The sequence below is a fragment of the Hemiscyllium ocellatum genome, chromosome 2, assembly GCF_020745735.1.
Source record: "Hemiscyllium ocellatum isolate sHemOce1 chromosome 2, sHemOce1.pat.X.cur, whole genome shotgun sequence".
NCBI lineage: Eukaryota > Metazoa > Chordata > Chondrichthyes > Orectolobiformes > Hemiscylliidae > Hemiscyllium > Hemiscyllium ocellatum.
In genome coordinates, this window is record NC_083402.1 from 149,581,189 (window position 1) to 149,600,190 (window position 19,002).

The window sequence follows — 19,002 nt, forward strand, 5'->3', positions numbered from 1 at the left end:
AACGAATATCAGCACATTTACACGTCACTCGTTCTTCACAATCAGAAAAGATGCTGGTCTCTGCTTCCCACTCCATCCATTGGCAATAATGGTAAGAAAGTTTGCTTGCAATGTTCTGATTTCACTTCATCATTACCTCTAGACTAGAGTAGGTAAATCCAAAGTTCATTTCCCTAAACATCAACACATCCAGAGACCCTCTCCTGTCCCTGACATAGAACAAAATAAATGTTATGGCACAAAAAGAGGCTATTTGGCCCATTGTGTCTGCACTGACCAAGCTAAACATCCAACTGTCTATATATTCTAACCTCGTCTCCTAGTCCCTGGTCCATACCCTTGTGGTCTACAGCTCTTCAGGTGTAGATCCAGGTAGCTTTTGATCAAGTTGGAAGTTTCATCTTCCATCAATCCAACAGTGAATTCAAGACACTCATCACCTTCTGAGTAAACAACAAAGCTTCATATCCCCTCCTGATGGTCATCTTAAGTCAGTTTTGTAGTTATTGATATCTCTGCTAGGAAAAGCAGGTCTTTCTATTGACACTATCGAGGCTGCTTGGAATTTTCCACATCTCAATTAACATAACTGTCAAGCTTCTGTATTCTAAGGAAAACAACCCAAACCTACCCAATCTTACCCCACAGCTACAACCTCAGCTACATTTTTGTAAATTTCCACTGTACTCTCTCCAGAGTGATTATGTTTTTCCTGTAATACAACGACCAGAAGTGTACACAAAATTTCAGCTTTGGTCTAGGCAGTGTTTTATATAGAGGCAGCATTCCTATTCTATAACCTGCCCAATGAAGGAAAGCGCTTCACCCTAACTACCTTTTCTGCTACCTTCAAGAACCTGTGGTCATGGATCCCAAGGCCTCTCACTTACTCTCCACGCTCTGATGTCTGATTCAGGGCCTCCTGCGTTGGCACAATTCAGATTTTTGTGAAGACTGACCAGGAAAACCATCACTTTGAAGGTGAAGCCCAGTGACACCATCGAGAATGTGAGGCAAAGTTCCAGGACAAGGAGAGGAATTCCCCCGAACCAGCAACGTTTAACCTTCTCTGGGAAGCAAATGGCCGCACGCTATCGGTCTGCAGCATCTAGAAAGAGTGGAGTCTCCATAGGGTGCTGCGCCTGAGAGGTGCTGATTTGGACCCCTCCCTCTGTATTCTTGCTCAGAAATATCACTACGACAACATGATCTGCTGCAGGTGCTCCACATGTCTTCCCCTTTGCACATCAAACCGTTGCAAAAGGGAATATGGCCACAGACACAACCTGTGTCCCAAGAATCAGCTGCAGGAAATGTCAGGGCAGTTGCTGTCTTTGGAATGTTCACGTTTGTGCTAAATCTCCAATAAACGCGCACATTGAATCACAAATACAAAACCTCGGTTATAATCCAAGCTGATGTTATTACTGGACAACCCAGCAGCCAGACAGGAACCTGGTTCAACAGATCTCATTTTGGTCTGTTTTGGTTTTAACAAACTGGCCCCATTATGAAATATAAGCACACAATGCTGCAGAATTTGCTTTAATAGTAAAATGAAAGTTTTGACCAAAGAAATTAAGTTAAAATAAAATGATCCAAGTTGACCACTGATAATACAAATTCAAAGATTTTAAATACACAATAAACGCATAAATCCCACTGATCCCAAAACTCCTTGATAAATTGAAAAGAAATACAACAGATTTTGTAAATCACGCAATACACATTCCTGGTACAGTTACCAAAGCACCACTAATATAATAAACTGTGATCTCTGTGTCCAACACTTCAGTAGAGTTTAAGTGACTTGTGACTTCAACTTTTACACTGAAGCTACAGATAGGTCCTTCCTGGAGGTATAATACACTTGGGCTTTAAAATACTCCACTTCAAGGGAACTCGAGGTTTTACCCAATGTCTGATCTGGGACTAACTAGCTTGTCAATAAGTGAACCTACCTCATCGTACATCTTTCCCTTCTCATGAGGTCACAAGACCACAAGATACAGGAGCAGAATTAGGCCATTTGGCCCATCAAGTCCAGTCCATCATTCGATCATGGACTGGACTTGATCTCACGCTTTTTCCTTGTAAGCTTTGATTTCCTTACCAGTCAAGAACCTATCTATCTCTGTCTTAAATACACAAAATTGACTTGGTCACCATATCCCTCTGCAGTGATGAATTCCACAGAATCACCACCCCCTTTGAAGAAATTCCTCCTCATCTCAGTTCAATAGAGTTGTCACTCTGATGCTGTATCCTTGGATCATAGTCTCTCCTACTAATGGAAATATCTTCTCCACATCCACTCTGTCCAGGTCCCTCGGTTACCTGAAAGTTTCAATCAGATCCCCCCGATTCTTCTCAACTTCATAGGGTACAGACCCAGAGTCCTCATATGATAAGCAGTTCATCCTCATCACCATTCTTGTAAACCCTCTCTGGATTCTCTCGAAGACCGCACATCCTTCCTGAGATACAGGGCCCAAAACTGCTGACAATGTTCCAAATGTGGTCTGACCAGAGCCTTATACAGCCTCAGCAGTACATCCCTTCCCTTTTATTCTAGTCCTCTTGAAATAAATGCTCACATTGTATTTGCCTTCCTAATTGCCAAGTGAACCTGTATGTGAACTTTAAAGAAAATCCTGGACTAGGATGCCCCAGTCTTTTTGGGCTTCAGGTTTCTGAAGCCTTTCCCATTTAGAAAAACAGTCTCTACCTCTTTCTAGGTTAAAAAAAAAATCTGTATTCTGTATTCCTGATGAAGGGCTTTTGCCCGAAACGTCGATTTTACTGCTCCTCTGATTCTACCTGAACTGTTGTGCTCTTCCAGCACCACTAATCCAAAATATACCTCTATTCTACCGACCAAAGTACATAACATCATATTTTCCCACATTGCATTGCATTCCATCTGCCACTTCTTGTTCCAATCTCTTAGCCTGTCCAAATGTTTTCCAATTTCAACTTCCTCAACACTACCTGTCCCTCCACCTCTCTCTATGTCATCTGTAAACTTAGCAACAATGCCCTCACAGTTCCTTTGTCCAAGTGGTTAATGTATAACGGGAAGTGATCCCAACATTGGCCTCTGGGGAACCCATACTAGTCACTGACTGCCATCCTGAAAAAATGCTCCACTATCCTCACTCTCTACCTTCTGTCATTCAGCCAATCCTCTATCCATGCCAGTACCTGGAATGAGCTGGCAGAGGATGTGGTGGAGGCTGGTACAATTGCAACATTTAAAAAGGTATTTGGATGGGTATATGAATAGGAAGGGTTTGGAGGGAAATGGGCCAAGTGCTGGCAGGTAGGACGAGGTTGGGTTGGGATATCTGATCGGCATGGACAGGTTTCCATGCTGTACATCTCTATGACTCTACCTTGTTCCGAACACCATAGGCTCTTATCTTATTTATTATTAGCACCTGTCTACACAGCCATCCTGTTCCAAGGACTTCATAGGACTATTTTGCTCAAAGTAAAAAGATGTGAAACAATAACTTTGCCTCTGTAACCTGGGTGTTGCCCTTAAATTTAACTAAAAAGCTCTGTAACACTAAGGCCCATTACTTACCATGCTGGGTCACAAGACAACCCCAAAAATTACAAGTACATTCGCTGTGCACAAAGGCCATTCACTCTAAAGACAGACCCAAAAGATTGTTTTTGAAAGAAATCACCATGGCTACAGACAGATTACAAGTAAATAATTAACTTCAGACACACAGAAAACCCACCATTACTAACTCACAAACCCAAACTCTTTAAAAAAAAAAGTTAAAAATCACACAACACCAGGTTATAGTCCAACAGGTTTAATTGGAAGCACACTAGCTTTCAGAGCGACACTCCTTCATCAGGCGATCGTGGAGGGCTCGATCGTAACACAGAATTTATAGCAAAAATTTGCAGTGTGATGTAACTGAAATTATACATGGAAAAATTGATTGTCTGTTAAGCCTTTCATCTGTTAGAATACAGTGATAGTTTGATTGAGCTCCCCACAATCACCTGATGAAGGAGCATCACTCCGAAAGCTAGTGTGCTTCCAATTAAACCTGTTGGACTATAACCTGGTGTTGTGTGATTTTTAACTTTATACACCCCATCCAACACCGGCATCTCCAAATCTTAAAAAGAAAATGATACACACAATACTTCACATCACAATTCCCATTTATTGCTTTTCCTGAATTTATTGCCTCACGTTTCTTGAGACTGAATTCCATATGCCACTTCTCAGCCCATACGGCACACCATTTCTGAGTTGCTATCCTCTCATAACCAACAACACAGTCAGAGTCATATAGCACGGAAACAGACCCTTTAGTTCAAGCAGCCCAGGCTTACAAGGATTCCTAATTAAACTCATCTCACCTGCCTGCAGTTGGCGCATATCCCTCCAAAACCTTTCCCACTCATGAACTTATCCAAATGTCTTTTCAATATTGTGGCTGTACCTGCATCTACTGCTTTCTCTGGCAGTTCATTCCACATACGAGCCACTGTGTAAAATAAAAGGCTGTCCTTTTAAATCTTTCTCCTCTCACCTTGAAAATATGCCCCCTTATTTTGAACTCTCCCACTCTAGGGAAAAGGCCCTTATCATTTACCTTAACTATACCCCACATGATTTTATAAACCTCAGTAAACTCAACCTCACCTCCTATGTTCCAGTGAAAAATACCAGCTTTTCTGTCTGTTTTTGAAACTCAAATCTCCTTTCCCAGCAACATAATAGTAAATCTTTTCTGAACCCTCTTCAGTTTATTAACATCCTTCTTACAATAGTGACCAAAACTGCACACAGTACTCTAGAAGGGATCTCACTAAAATCTGTACAACCACAACATGTCATCCCAATTCCTATACTCAAAGGTTTGAGCATTGAAGGCAAGCGTGCTAAATGCCCTTTTAACCACCCTGCCTACCTGTGATGCAAATTTCAAACAATTATGTACCTGGGTCTCTCTGCTCTACAACACTATGCAGGACCCTACTGTTAATTGTATAAATCGTGACCTTGTTTTTATTACCAAAATGCAATACTTTACATTTATCCAAATTAAACTCTTAGTCCATTCACCCAGTTCATCAAGATCTTTTTGTAACCTTAGATAACCTTCTTCACTGTCCACTAAGTTTTTGTCATCTCATATCTCCCACAATTAATTTGAAATTATTAATATATACAACAGCCAGTGAGCAATATTGAGCCCTGAGGATTGCGTGGAAACTGGTTCCTAATCACAAAAACATCCATCAACCATTACTCGTTGTTTTCTGATACTAAACCAATTTGGACCAACCTTGCTACATCTCCCCTATTCCATGGGGTTTAATTATTCTGACCTATCTGTCAGGTGGAACTTTGCCACATGCCGTTCGAAAAGCCACGTGAGCAACAACCACCGCACTACTTCCATTGATCCGATTTACTAACTTCTCAAAAAATCCAACTAAGTTAGTAAGATGTATGCTCCTCTCAATCAAGCTATCCCTGATTATTTGTGTCTTTCTAATTGAAGTTTATCCTGTCTTTCACAACTGATTCTAATAATTTGGACTGAAGACAGAGTGGTCTATCCCTCACATCCTTTTGAAACAATGGGACGTTTGCAGACCTTCTGTCTGATGGCTCCTTACCCGTATCCAGTGAGAAATGGAAAATGATCCTCAGAGCTATCTTCATCAGCCTGGGATACACCCCACCCAGCCCCAGGTGATCAATCCACCTTCTTCTCGTTTCCTGCATTACCACAGCACTCTTAACATTCCAATGATCCTGGTCAAACACTAGAATTTTCTTCTCCAGTACTCTCAAAGTTTGAACTTTCAGAGTTGCATCGCCACTCCATGGCACCTCAAAATACGACAACTAATTACTCATTAATAATCTTTCGCCTCTGAGACTACATCAACACTGATTCTACCATCGTTGCCTCAAAACACAAGCAGGCATCTGACTTGACCTGCTTGTTTCTGGTGATAGTAGTTTTATTTCTTGGCCAGAATTTCCATCAATTCAGGGAAAAGAGTAATCAGAGAGAAGGTAAACATGTGAGCGAGCTAGCTTGAGATGCATTAAACTCAGGCTCAGAAAGGGAAAACAGCACTTGGGAAATCAAAGGCATCCAAGGTCTAGCAGGGCAGCGTGCCAGAGGAAGTGGTGGAGGCTGGTACAATTACAACATTGGATGGGTATACATATAGGAAAGGCTTTAGAGGGATATGAGCCAAATGCTGGCACATGGGCCTAGATTAATTTAGGATATCTGGTCAGCATGGACAAGTTGTACCAAAAGGTCTGTCCCTGTGCTGTACATCTCTATGATTCCACAATGCCAAGTTATAACATTCACACATTTGAATTAACAGCTTAATGATTTGTTTTTTTTCTCTTCCAAACTAAGGTATCAGATGTGGACAGTCCATTCCAGTGGAAATGTTTAATAAGGGGATTGACAGGCTACATTGAAAATAGTAACTCCTTCCTCAGAAGCACATTTAAAGGTAATGTTTTCAGTATCTTTGGCTTATGAGCAGAGACCACACATGCATGTGTGACCTGTGTACATAAATCAAAGGTACTGTCAACATTACCTTAAAGGGATAAACCATGTAACAGTGATTAACAGTTCCAGCCTTCTGCTTTTACACAGGCATCATTTTCGTGTAAACTCAAATAACAAATGTAATTCAGAACACAATCATACTAGCCACAAACTCTATACTTTAAGATCTTACATGATCTTCCTCTGACAGGTCATTTCCATTTTACTCAATGAGACTAGAAATGTCATTTTAAAAACAACTATCATATTTTCTATCAGGCAAATTTATCCATTCCTGTCATTAGCATTGAGATAATAATTTCTCTTAGCAAAATCCAGCTGTCTGAATTTTCTCAGCTTTTCATGTTTCTGAAATTCTGAACTAGCCATTCTGATTTCTTATGAGCCAACCACTTTTAACAAGAGTTTTGCTATGGGTAATATATCTGAAAATTCAAATAAGAGAGACTCATGGCTGTTATTTGTGATGAGTCAGAACAATTCACCAAATTTAAGATGAAAGCTGTCCACTCACCCTCCGTTTACACCAACAAACTGAAGGTTTTTCCTTGTGCCATTTGTTTCATGCTTTCTTGGGCTATCTTTCTTTTTCATTATGGACTTGAGTGTACTTGTATTGCTCGAAGGCACTGCAAAAAAAACGTATATGGTGAATTTGTGAAAACTCCTTACACAGATACATTATATATAAGAGTTTAGAAGAAAAAAAGGAGGCATTATTGAAATATAAAAGTTTCTTAGGAGGCATTGAAAGGGAAGATGTGGACATATTGTCTCCGAGCGAGTTTTGAGAAGATTTATAACTCAGGTTGAAGTTCTGGATGTAGGTTTGTTCGCTGAGCTGAGAGGTTCATTTCCAGATGTTTCGTCACCATCATCAGTGGGCCTCAGGCAAAGCAGTGTACATGATAGAAAGCAGGCATCATGAGCACTGTTTCGCCTGAGACCCACTGAAGATGCTACCTGTTAGGGTGACGAAAGGTCTGGAAATGAACCCCTCAGTTCAGTGAGCAAACCTACATCCATGTTGTCTCCTGTCATGGAAGAGTCTAAGATTTTAGACGTAATCTCAGAGTAAGAGGTCACTATTTAAGAGCAAGATAAGGAAGACTCTCTCTCTCACACACACATGCACACAGTAGGCAATGAATCTGCAGAAATTTGTTTTAAGCAGTTGCCAACACTGAAGGGTTAAGTATATTCAATGCTGAGACAGGCAGATTTCTAACTAGTTAGGGAATGGAGGATTATTGAAGACAAGGATCAGAAGGGAGTTGATCAGAGCCCCTAAGATCTCATTGAGCAACAGAGTGGGTTTGATAGGCTGAATTGCCTACTTCTACTCCAACACCTTGTGGTTGAGTTTGAAAGTTTGCGTCAGATGGCTTGTTAGTTGGGATCTATCCAGAAAAGAAGCAAGAGCCTTCCCTATAACTGGGAAACACCGTGGGCCACTCCCATATGACATTTAATCGTCAGTTACAAGAAGTGTGAGTCAGGTGCCTGTTATTACTTGGGTAGGGATGATGCACGATTCAAAAACACTCAAGGGTGCATAAGCAAAACTAAAATACACACTTACACAAAACAAGTTTTTACAACGCATCATGCAAAATAAACAGCACAATCTGAACTAAAAGGCAAGTGACCTTTTCCTGACTTTATACCACATCTATTCAAATGTGCAAGTTCCTCAGTTACAATGAAACTAAATTTTTTACCCTAAAAACTATTCTGAATCATACACTAGGTAATTTAGTGAATCTTGCTTTATGATCTTTGATTCTGCTCATTCAATCAGTTCGCATTCAAAAACTGAATAGCACAAAGCCATCTTGCTCTGTTGCACAATCTAAATTGACTTGCGAAATGATCCCTATCCCTTTTCTCAAACACTATAAATTGGTACTTCCTTTGAAATGTGGTATTCTTGCATCTAATGAGTGCAAGGTGAAAACTTTCACAAGCATCCGTGGATGCTGTCTGACCTGCTGTGATCTCCAGCATTTTTTTCCAAGCTCATATTCCAGTTAATTTGCTCATATCCCCACTGCTTTACATTACCAAGAGCATAAGTATGAATGCCAGGAAGCTCTGCTAAAACTTGAGATCAACATCCTCAATTCCTCACTGAACATTTCCTAGTGCGGAAGGCAGACTAACTCAATTGTGTTCAATAATCCAAGTGAAAAATCAGACAAATTAGTCTGATCCTGTCAAACACCACTGTTGGCAATAGTTTTGAAAGAAACTATTTAGGGCGGCACGGTGGCTCAGCAGTTAGCACTGCTGCCTCACAGCAATAGGGACCCAGGTTCAATTCCAGCCTTGGGCGACTGTCTGTGTGGAGTTTGCACATTCTCCCAGTGTCTGTGGGGGTTTCTTCTGGGTGCTCCGGTTCCCTCCCACAGTCCAAAGACATGCAGCAGGTCAGGTGAATTGGCCATGCTAAATCGCCCATAGTGTTCAGGGATGTGTAAGTTAGTTGCATTAGTCAGGGGAAATGTAGAGTTAGAGGGTAGGGTAATGGGTCTGGGTGGACACTCTTCGGAGGGTCGGTGTGGACTTGTTGGGCCGAAGGGCCTGTTTCTACACTATAGTAATTCTAAAAAAAAAAACTCGATTTCAAATGAATATTTGGCTATAGCCACCAAGACCTTTTCTTATTCCACTTTGCCAATGAACATTCTTTCACATAAATAGATGTGTCAGTGCAACAGTAATAAAGTGCATTATGTATACTCACTGACATTCCTTCATTCATCTACTTTAATTATATATCCTTGAGTCTTACCAAACTCCCTGCCATATCTCAAAAAGAATGTCAATAGATATATGAAACATGACTTGGAATTTTTAACGTTTGATGTTTTGAAGATCTATGTTCAGCATAAGACTTTAATAATAATCATGAAATCCTTGTTGATTGTCAGGAAAACCCTTCTGGTTCACATTAGTGTACGAAACTCCTGGTCTGGCCTCCATGCGACTCCAGACCCACAGCAACATAGTTGACTCTTGATTGCCTCCTGGGCAAATTAAAGAGGAGTAATAAATGGCCAGTGATGCCCATATCAGAGGAATGTATAATGAAAAAACAAGGTGTCGTTGGATTATATTTTAAGCATCCTGCTCTTTGGATGCTGCCTGACCTGCTGTCCTTTCCAGCACCACTCTAATTTATATTTTAGTCATGGCATTTAAAATGGAATTAGATTACACACCTTTTAAAAGTGGAAAGTTAGAGAGAGTTAAGTTATCTGAAAAAGGCACACAAAGCCTGTTCTTTTCTGTAGGACACACATGTTTCACAGTTCATCACAATACATACCACCATGTGCAGAGGCTGCTTGTTGGTTGGTTAAAACAGTTGTTTCTTCCTGTTGTAGTAAGGTCGCACAGGAGTCAGTGATCTTCAAAGTTGACAAATTTGTTGATGGCAGCACAGTACTGGCAGTTTGGATACATGGACTGTGCTCACCTATTGAACAGAACAAGGCAATTTCTCAGTATGAGGTGGTGCTACTGCAGTAGATGGATTAATATTTCTATACGTGCAGTTAATTACTTAGAAATTCTGCCTGTGCATATATTACACATGGAGTATATACAGATACGAGAACATTGGAAGGTAGATTCGCACTAGTCCTACCTAGATACAGTTGCTCTCGCATTAGACAGAGCCGACTGGTTTAACCTGAGTGTCACCATGCCTCAGGACAAGAAGAGAGGTTGAGGAGACACGTTCATGGTAACCTCAGCTGGTGCACGAATTGAACTCTCACTAATGGCATCACTCACCACCACTCATCACAATCACTCGCCAGCCATCCAGCCAACTGAGCTACACCAACTCCATCACATTGGAAGGATTGAGAAGTCTAGCACATTGCAAACAAGGTGCATTACTGTCCTCAAACAGCTGCATTCGGACATGCATTTGTTACTTCTCCTCAAAAATAACTCGACATGAGAACCATCCTGGAAAAGGTCTATAATGTTGCAGAAGGCCATTAAGGGACTTTACACAACACTGAGAATCTTCAATTGGATGAAATGGGAGGATCAAGAGGAAACAGACACAGTCAGTCAGGACTAAAAGCTAAACAGCAGAGTTTTGCAAGAATTCAAGGTTTGAGCATGAGAGGGATAAATAACTTTGGAATACTCCAGTTACAAAAGCATGAATGACAATATTCGCAGATTAACCGAGGAAAGAGTCGGCAGTATTTGTGATGAGGAGGTTACAGAGAAAGCTCATTGCAGTATCAAACAGAAGTTGTGAAATTCTTCACTGGCCACGTGGAGTATTGGAACTAATTATAAAAGGTGTGGATCTTTATCTGACAATAATGACGTTTGTCTTCCAAATGGTTAATTGAAGGAAACCCCAGCGCACCCGTGATGGAATGAACAGTCTGGCAGAGTAAAGGCCATGGAAGGATGGAGAGACAGTGCCATGTACCATTGTTGGGCAGCAGAATCGGAATCTTTTCCCAGGAACAGCCAACACGTGAATGAGGAGCTGCAGCAAAGCAAAAGGAAAGATGTTTGGGAATACAGAAGTAACTGTACACACAGGCCAAAGCTGGATTAGTTCATTAATAAACAATGGAAATGGATTAATGATTGCAAGGAAGTAACCAGGTGTGTAGGTGAGGGCAATGCTTTTGATGTGGTTTACTTCAATTTCAGCCAAGGCTTTTGATAAGGTCCAGCACGGGAGACTGATAGCAAAGGAAAGAGCCCATGGGATCCCGGAAACTTTGACAAATTGGATCCAGAATTGGCTGAGTGGCAGGAAGCAGAGGGTGAAGGTTCGGGGGGGGGGGGGGGTTCCATCTGAAAGTGTGTCCACTGGGGTGCGGCACAGGTTAGCACCGAGACCCTTACTGTTTCTGGCTCACATAAATTACTTAATCTTGAAGAGTGGATCAGTAAGTATGCGGCCTATTCAAAATTGGTGGGATGGTAAATAGTGGGGGAGGTTAGTCTGTGACAACAAGAGGATATAGATGGGCTGGTCAGTGGCAAATGGAATTCCAACTGGATAAATGTGAGGTGATGAACTTAGGTAGGACACACAATGCAGGGGAGTACATGATGAATGGTGGATCCTGGGAAGCACCGAGGATTAGAGGGACCTTGGTGTGCACGCCCACTGGTCCCTAAAGTTATCAGCATAGGTAGGCAAAGTGGTTACGGGCCATATGGGATACTTGCTTTTGTGAGCCGAGGCACAGAGAGTTTAAGAGTGGGGATGTTATGCTAGAACTATATAAAATGTTGGTTAGGCCACAGCTAGGGTATTGTGTACAGTTCTGGAATCCACATTATAGGAGGGATGTGATAACATTGGAGAATGTGGAGAGAGAGATTCACCAGCATGTTGCCTGTGCTGGAGAATTTCAGTTATGAGGAGGGATTGGACAGACTGGGGTTTTTCCCTAGATCAGAGCAGATTGAGAGGGGACACAATAGAAATTAATAAAATTTAAGGGGCACCGATAGGTTATGTAGAAATTTCTCTAACGGAGGGATCAATGACCAGCAGCCATAGATTTAAGGTAAGGGGAAGGAATTTTAAGAGGAGATTGTGATAAAAACTTTTTCACCCAGAGGGTGATGAGAATCTGGAAGTGTAAGGCTGGTGGAGGCAAAAATCTTCAAAACATTGATGAAGTATCTACATGCGCACTTACAATGCCAAGACATACAGAGCTACGGCCAAGTGCTGAAAAATGGAGTTAGAATAGTGAGGTGGCGGTATTTCTGAGGGACAGACCTGATCATCAGAACTCAGCACCACCTTCCTAACCTGCAATCTTCTTCCTGACCTCTCCGCCCCCACCCCACTCTGGCCTATCACCCTCACCTTGACCTCCTTCCACCTATCGCATCTCCATCGCCCCTCCCCCAAGTCCCTCCTCCCTACCTTTTATCTTAGCCTGCTGGACACACTTTCCTCATTCCTGAAGAAGGGCTTATGCCCGAAACGCCGAATTTCCTGTTCCTTGGATGCTGCCTGACCTGCTGCGCTTTTCCAGCACCACATTTTCAGCTCTGATCATCAGATGTGCCTTTTTCTGTGCTGTGGGTCTCTCTGACTCAATGGCTGTTCACCAACCAATTGGTTTAGCTCCAGCATCAATTACAAAGCTTAATGCCATCCAGGGTAAAGCAGCCCATTTGACTGGCACTCCATCGACCACCTTCAACATTCACTCCCTTCAGCACTGAAGCACAGTGTGCACCATCCACAAGATGCACTACAGTTAGTCACTCAGGCTCCTCCAACAGTACCATCCAAACCCATAATCACTACCATCCAGGAGGACAAGGTCAGCAGATACATAGGAATACCACCAATGGCAAACTCCCTGTCAAGCCACGCCCCACACTGGAGCTAAATCACATTCCTTCACACTCCCTGCGTCAAATTGCTGGATCTCTCTCCTTAGCATCATAGTAGGGTACCTACACCCTGGGATCTGGAGGGGCTTGTAAAGGCAGCCCAGCCACTACCATCTCAAGACCACCTGGGATGAGCCATAAATGCTTCTCAGCCAGCGGTGTCCAAATCTCACACATCAATGATGAATAATATCTACACTAATGATGAATAATATCTACATTACTACCAATCTTTGCACTGTCTGTATCATTACCAGACTTGGAAATGTGGTGAATAGTTGTGGCCTGAATACAAATGGATACGAGCTGCCAATTATGAAGTGGTTCCCTGCCCATTAACCCTACTCGAGTTCTCTTGCCTCTCAGCTAATTTCCTAACCATGTCAATAATTGGCCTTCAATTCCATGAGCACCAATGTCAGCCCTAAGAGCATCATCTCCTGATTTAGGATGCAAATTTAGCACCAGGCATGGGGGTTAGCTATTCTCGTATGATTACACTGTTCTGTCTTCTTTACAACCTGAATCACGGGGAGTATGGTGATAGGCGAGAAGGAAGTCAATGGCTCCATGCTATCTTCTGAGATCAAAGGTACTGTCCCCATATTTCAAAGGGCCCCATGATAACTCTGCATTCCCAGGCTCTTGGGATGGCAGCAGACATTCTGGCCCCTCTACCCTTCCCCACTCAGTCCTCCGCACTCCCCTGGCCAGACAGGCTTCCATACTTGGCTAACTTTAAAACAGCATCTGTCTATTACGCTCAGCGCAACCTTAACCATTGCCACCTGATCTCTATCGTAGGCATAGGATAGACAAACACCCACCAGAGAGGGGAATGCACTGGTTACTCACTTCAGAGTGCAGGGAGATGACTACCTCAATAACATCTAACAAAGAACAATCAAAGATCTGAAACTAAAACAGAAATTGCTGGAGAAATTCAGCAAGTTTGGCAGCTTGAGTAGAGAGAGAAGGCAGAGTTAATATTGATCCTGAACTATTCTGAAGAAAGAGGACTACCTCACTTGCTGCCCAGCATTTTGATGCAGGTGTATACCTCAAGACACATATTACAGAGAACGTCACCGTCAAAAAGCTTAATCCACCTTTAAAAGTTTCAAGAACTTGATTGCAAATATTCATGTTACTCACAATCTGATTTTTGATCTCTCTTCAAATCTAGTTCTCCAGCTCACCTTGCTCCCTGAACCCCAAGCACCAACACAAAGATTACACCCTGAGTCTAGGATAAAGGACTTTATCAAAAGTCTCAGAAATCCACTTCATCATCCTCTCTCCAGCCCTTCGGTGTGATCTATCTTGCACCAGTCCAACCTGGCTGCCTTTGTCCAGAATCATATCTCACTGTTATTTCAATTATAGTCTTTCGTCATTTCCCAGATTTGTTAACTGGTCAGTAACTCCCTGGTTTCACGCACTGACCATTCTGATGTATAAATGTTACTGAACATTCTGATGTATGAATGTTATGGGCCACTTTCCAATCAAAACAAATTATTCCCAAAATAAAGAGGAACTGTAAAGATCATAGCTAATGCATCTGAAATGCTTTCATTTTTCAACCCTGAAATGGAAGCTATCTGACCCTCAGGATCTATAACTATTTCTTTGGTCATTGATACTACTTATGAAAAATTAATTTTAGTGAGTCACTATGCCTGATTCAATATCAGTTTCTTGGGATGCCTTCTTTCTCCATTTTAAATCCCATTGTAAAATAATTTCAACATGGCTGCTATTTCCTTTCGTTCATTTACAACAGCACCTTGGCTAGTTTTTTTTTTAGAAGGAACTCACAGATTTGCTAACTGGTCAGTAACTCCCTACTAGCTACCTTTTACTTCCTCAAAATTGTAAAAACTCCAAAATCAACCAAGATACCTTGCAGGTTCTTCATGGTCCCATTTAGCAGCTTGTTCCGCTGTCTGTGGTGTCACCACTCGCAGCCTTGAATGCTTTCCTTATATCTCTGAATCTACACTAGTTGGCAAACATTGTGGGCCTTTTCTTCCTGTTTAATGTTACCTCTTACTGTTTTGCCATCTATGGTTGTCTGGTTTGGCAACAGGACCAAGCATCCTGCATGATAGGCACCTGGTCTCCCATCTGAAACATGCGCTCCCTCCTCCACTGACCGTCAGAGTGGCAGCAGCAGATCACACACAAGATGAACAGCAGCAACATATCAAAGCACCTTCCACACGCGTGGTCTCTCATCACCAAGAAGGGCAAGGGAAACATGGTGCCCTACATGTAACATCACTGGATTCAGAGGCCCCAGGCTAATCTGGAGACATGGGCTCAAATCCCAGCATTCTGGATCAGTGGTGCTGGAAGAGCACAGCAGTTCAGGCAGCATCCAACGAGCAGCGAAATCGACGTTTCGGGCAAAAGCCCTTCATCAGGATGCTTTTGCCCGAAACGTCGATTTCGCTGCTCGTTGGATGCTGCCTGAACTGCTGTGCTCTTCCAGCACCACTGATCCAGAATCTGGTTTCCAGCATCTGCAGTCATTGTTTTTACCTATCAAATTCCAGCATGGCTGTTGCTGGAATTTAAATTCAACTAATCAATCTGGAATCTGACTAGTCTCGGTAACAGTGATAATGAAACTACCATGAACTGTTGTAAGGTTCGAGAAGGAGATTTGCCATCTTGACTTGGCTTGGCTTAAGTTTGACTCCAGATCCACATTAAATGCAGTGGACTCCTGACCACTCCCTGAAATGGCCTCGCAACTGACTCAGTTTAAGGACGATTAAGGATGGGAACCAAATTCTGGCCTTGCCAGTAACTTGTATATCCTCTCACTTTCTTCAGGTCAGCGAGGTGGCCATGGGCACCCAGATGGGCCCTAGTTATGCTGGTCTCTTTGTGAGTTACGTGGAACATTCCTTGTTCCAGTCCTGTTCTATGCCACCACCCATAACTCTTTCTCCAATGTATCGATTATATCACCTGTGCTGATTCCCTCTCATCTGGAATTGAAAACATTTAGCAATTTTACTTCCAATTTTCACCTTGCTTTCACCTTCACCTGTTGCATCTCTGACTCCACCCCCTCCCTTTCTCAATATCTCTGTTTCATTTCTGAGGATAGACTGGCCACTAATATCCACTATAAGCTGTTTGATGTCCACAATTACTTTGACTATACATCCTCACACCTGTGTCCTGAAAAAGACTACTCCATTCTCCCAGTTTCTCAATCTCTGTTCTGATGATGCCAACTTTGAAAAGGGAGCCTTCAAAATGTCCACCTTCTCCTTCAACCGAGGATTCCCCAGCATTGCTGTTGACAGGGCCTTCAGCTGGGTATGACCATCTCCCGCACTTCAGTCTTCACCCCCCTCTTCCTTCCCACAGTGATAGGGTCCCCCTTGCCCTCACCTACCATCACACCAGCAACCACATCTCGAGGAGCATTAGCTGCTATTTCTGTCACCGGCAGCAAGATGCCACAACCAGACACACTTCCTTTACTCCCAGCACTCTCCCACAGTCACATGGCACCTTCCCCAGCAATCGCAGAAGGTGTAACCCCTGCCCATTTACTTCCTCATTATCCAAGGACCCAAATACCTTCCAAGTGAAGCAGTGCTTTTCCTGCATTTCACAGAATCTAGTCTCCTACACTCGCTGCTCACAATGTGGTCTCCTCTACTTTAGGGAAACAAAGCGTAGACCAGGTGACAGCTTTGAAGGACATTTACATTCCATCTGCCATCACCCTGAGCTTCCGGTTGCCTACCATGTCAACTCACCACCCTGTCCCTGGCCAGCATCTCTGTTTCAGGCTCACTGTAGTGCTCCAGAGAAGCTCAGCACAAACTGGAAGAACAGCACCTCACTTTCTGCTTAGGGACCCTACAGCCTTCAGGACTCAATATCGAGTTCAATAATAGAGCTTGAGACACCTTCTCCATGTCCTTACCCCAACCCCCACACACCAGGCCTTGTTATCACATGGTCTGCTATTACACACAACCCATTGTTAGCCACCAACAGTCCCCATTAGTAGCCATTCACCATCCCAACCAGATCATCATCCACTTCTTTGTCTGTCCAACTGTTCTTCCTTCTCTTTGGGCTCCATCCCCACATCATTTACTCCTTAGGCCCTCCCTCTCCACCCTGCCTTCTGCATAAAAATCAACATTTTCCTAATGACCACCAGTTCTGAGCAAGGGTCCCTGGACCCAAAATGTTTACTCTGATTTCTCTCAACAGATGCTCCCAGACCTGCTGAGATTTTCCAGCAATTTCTGTTTTTGTTTTCGATTTCCAACATTTACAGTTCATTTGTTTCATGGATAACAGTCTGGCAGACGGGACAAAATGTTGCTCCTGGGGTTTGTGCGAGGGAGAGAGAGAATGGGTCAGCTGTCCTGAAAGCAGCCCATATGATGACAGGGTCTGGGGTGTGCAGGTGAGTAAAGGACATTGCAGAAGGTGTCTCAAACTCTAAAATTATTGAATGCAATATTGAGCCCTGAAGGCTGAGGTGGCCCCGAACAGAAAATGGGATGCGGTGTATCATCTTCTGTATTATTGACTGTCTCATAGCATCACAGTTGGTCTCATCAAAAACTAGAAACTTAGCAGCCATTCTGTACTCCCTCTCATTTCAGACTCTTCTTTTAGATTGATCATAGGATGATCACTCTTAGTTATTCATCCATCTCAACTCTGGTCCTAACTTGGCTTGTATATTACCTTGTATATGTGGAGTCCTGACTATTTAGTAGTCACGTCTCCAATAGGACTATCATGCTACAATCTCCAAGTTAAATTTGCACATATAATTTACTTAATTTTTTGCTTTTTACACTCTGCAGTTATACAAAAGGATTATTATACAGGCCACAATACCTAATCTGTCCTGCTCCTCCCCCAACAGTGGCCAAAGTACAATTGTGACTATTTCTTTATTTATTTCCCTTTTTACTTATGCAGCATTATTTACACCATCTTCTCCACCGAATCCTCTCCCAACTCCTACCCCACTATTTACTTGTTTACAAAGTTCTCAAGTCCACTCTATTTGACCTCACTGTTTGGAAACATGCCCCAAGTTCAAATCTGATGAAGCCCATTCTGTTGGCACAGTCCCTTTTGATCCAAGTGCTGATGGCAATTCCATGAAATAGAATTCCACTTTCAGTCAGATATTCACCTCCCTCATTTGTATCTCCCAGAGTCAGGTTGCATGCAGAGAATAGTAGGGGCGTGGAACGCACTGCCTGCAACAGTAGTAGACTCGCCAACTTTAAAAGGACATTTAAATGGTCATTGGAATGGCATATGTATGAAAATGGAATAGTGTAGGTTAGATAGACTTCAGATTGGTTTCACAGGTTGGTGCAACATCGAGGGCTGAAGGGCTGTAACGTTCTCTGCACATAGCTCACATAATAATATTCCAGGGACCCACAATAATCCAGGTCCTGTTTTTACATCTGGCTCCAGCTCTTGATACTCAACCCTAAGCTTTTGCCTACACTTCCTGGTTTTTGCCCTCAAGATGGGCATCATTCTTATCATCACATCACCTGGCTCCTCTACAATACTGGGTGATGCTGGTTCAAAGTGTACCTCACCCCTGTTCCAAGGTATACAGACATCTCGATTCTGCCTGCAAAAGGATGTCATCAGGCCACAGAATTATTAAATCATAATGTTACACCCAGTAAGATGAAGGAAGACAGGTAATGAATAAAACAAAACAAACAAAACAAGTATCCACCAAAAGGCTCAATGAGTTAACCAAGTGGAGAGCTAATTCATACAATCCCCAGATTCAACCTATGCTCAATGAGCTGACTGTGATCACTGTCCTTAATAGATATAACATAGCTCCAGTCAGTGCAGGTGGTTAGACAGAGCACTGGAGAGCAGAGCGGGACCGTACCTGGTAGGGAGCTTCTTCTCTTAATGTGGGTGTTGCTGGCTGGCCAATGTCTGTCGTTGCAAT

At 42.7% G+C, this 19,002-nt stretch overlaps 1 protein-coding gene across 5 annotated transcripts in view; it reads right to left on the bottom strand.

Moving 5' to 3' along the window:
• The window catches only part of kank1a (KN motif and ankyrin repeat domains 1a), a 247,208-nt gene that overhangs the window by 14,584 nt on the left and 213,622 nt on the right, over window positions 1-19,002 (bottom strand). For all 5 annotated transcript variants that reach the window (XM_060841121.1, XM_060841130.1, XM_060841147.1 and 2 more), the window contains 2 exons: window positions 9,922-10,071; window positions 7,105-7,219 (listed from right to left, as the gene is read on the bottom strand). In XM_060841121.1, the coding sequence (XP_060697104.1) occupies window positions 7,105-7,219; window positions 9,922-10,071 (265 nt within the window). The remainder of the gene's footprint in view (window positions 1-7,104; window positions 7,220-9,921; window positions 10,072-19,002) is intronic.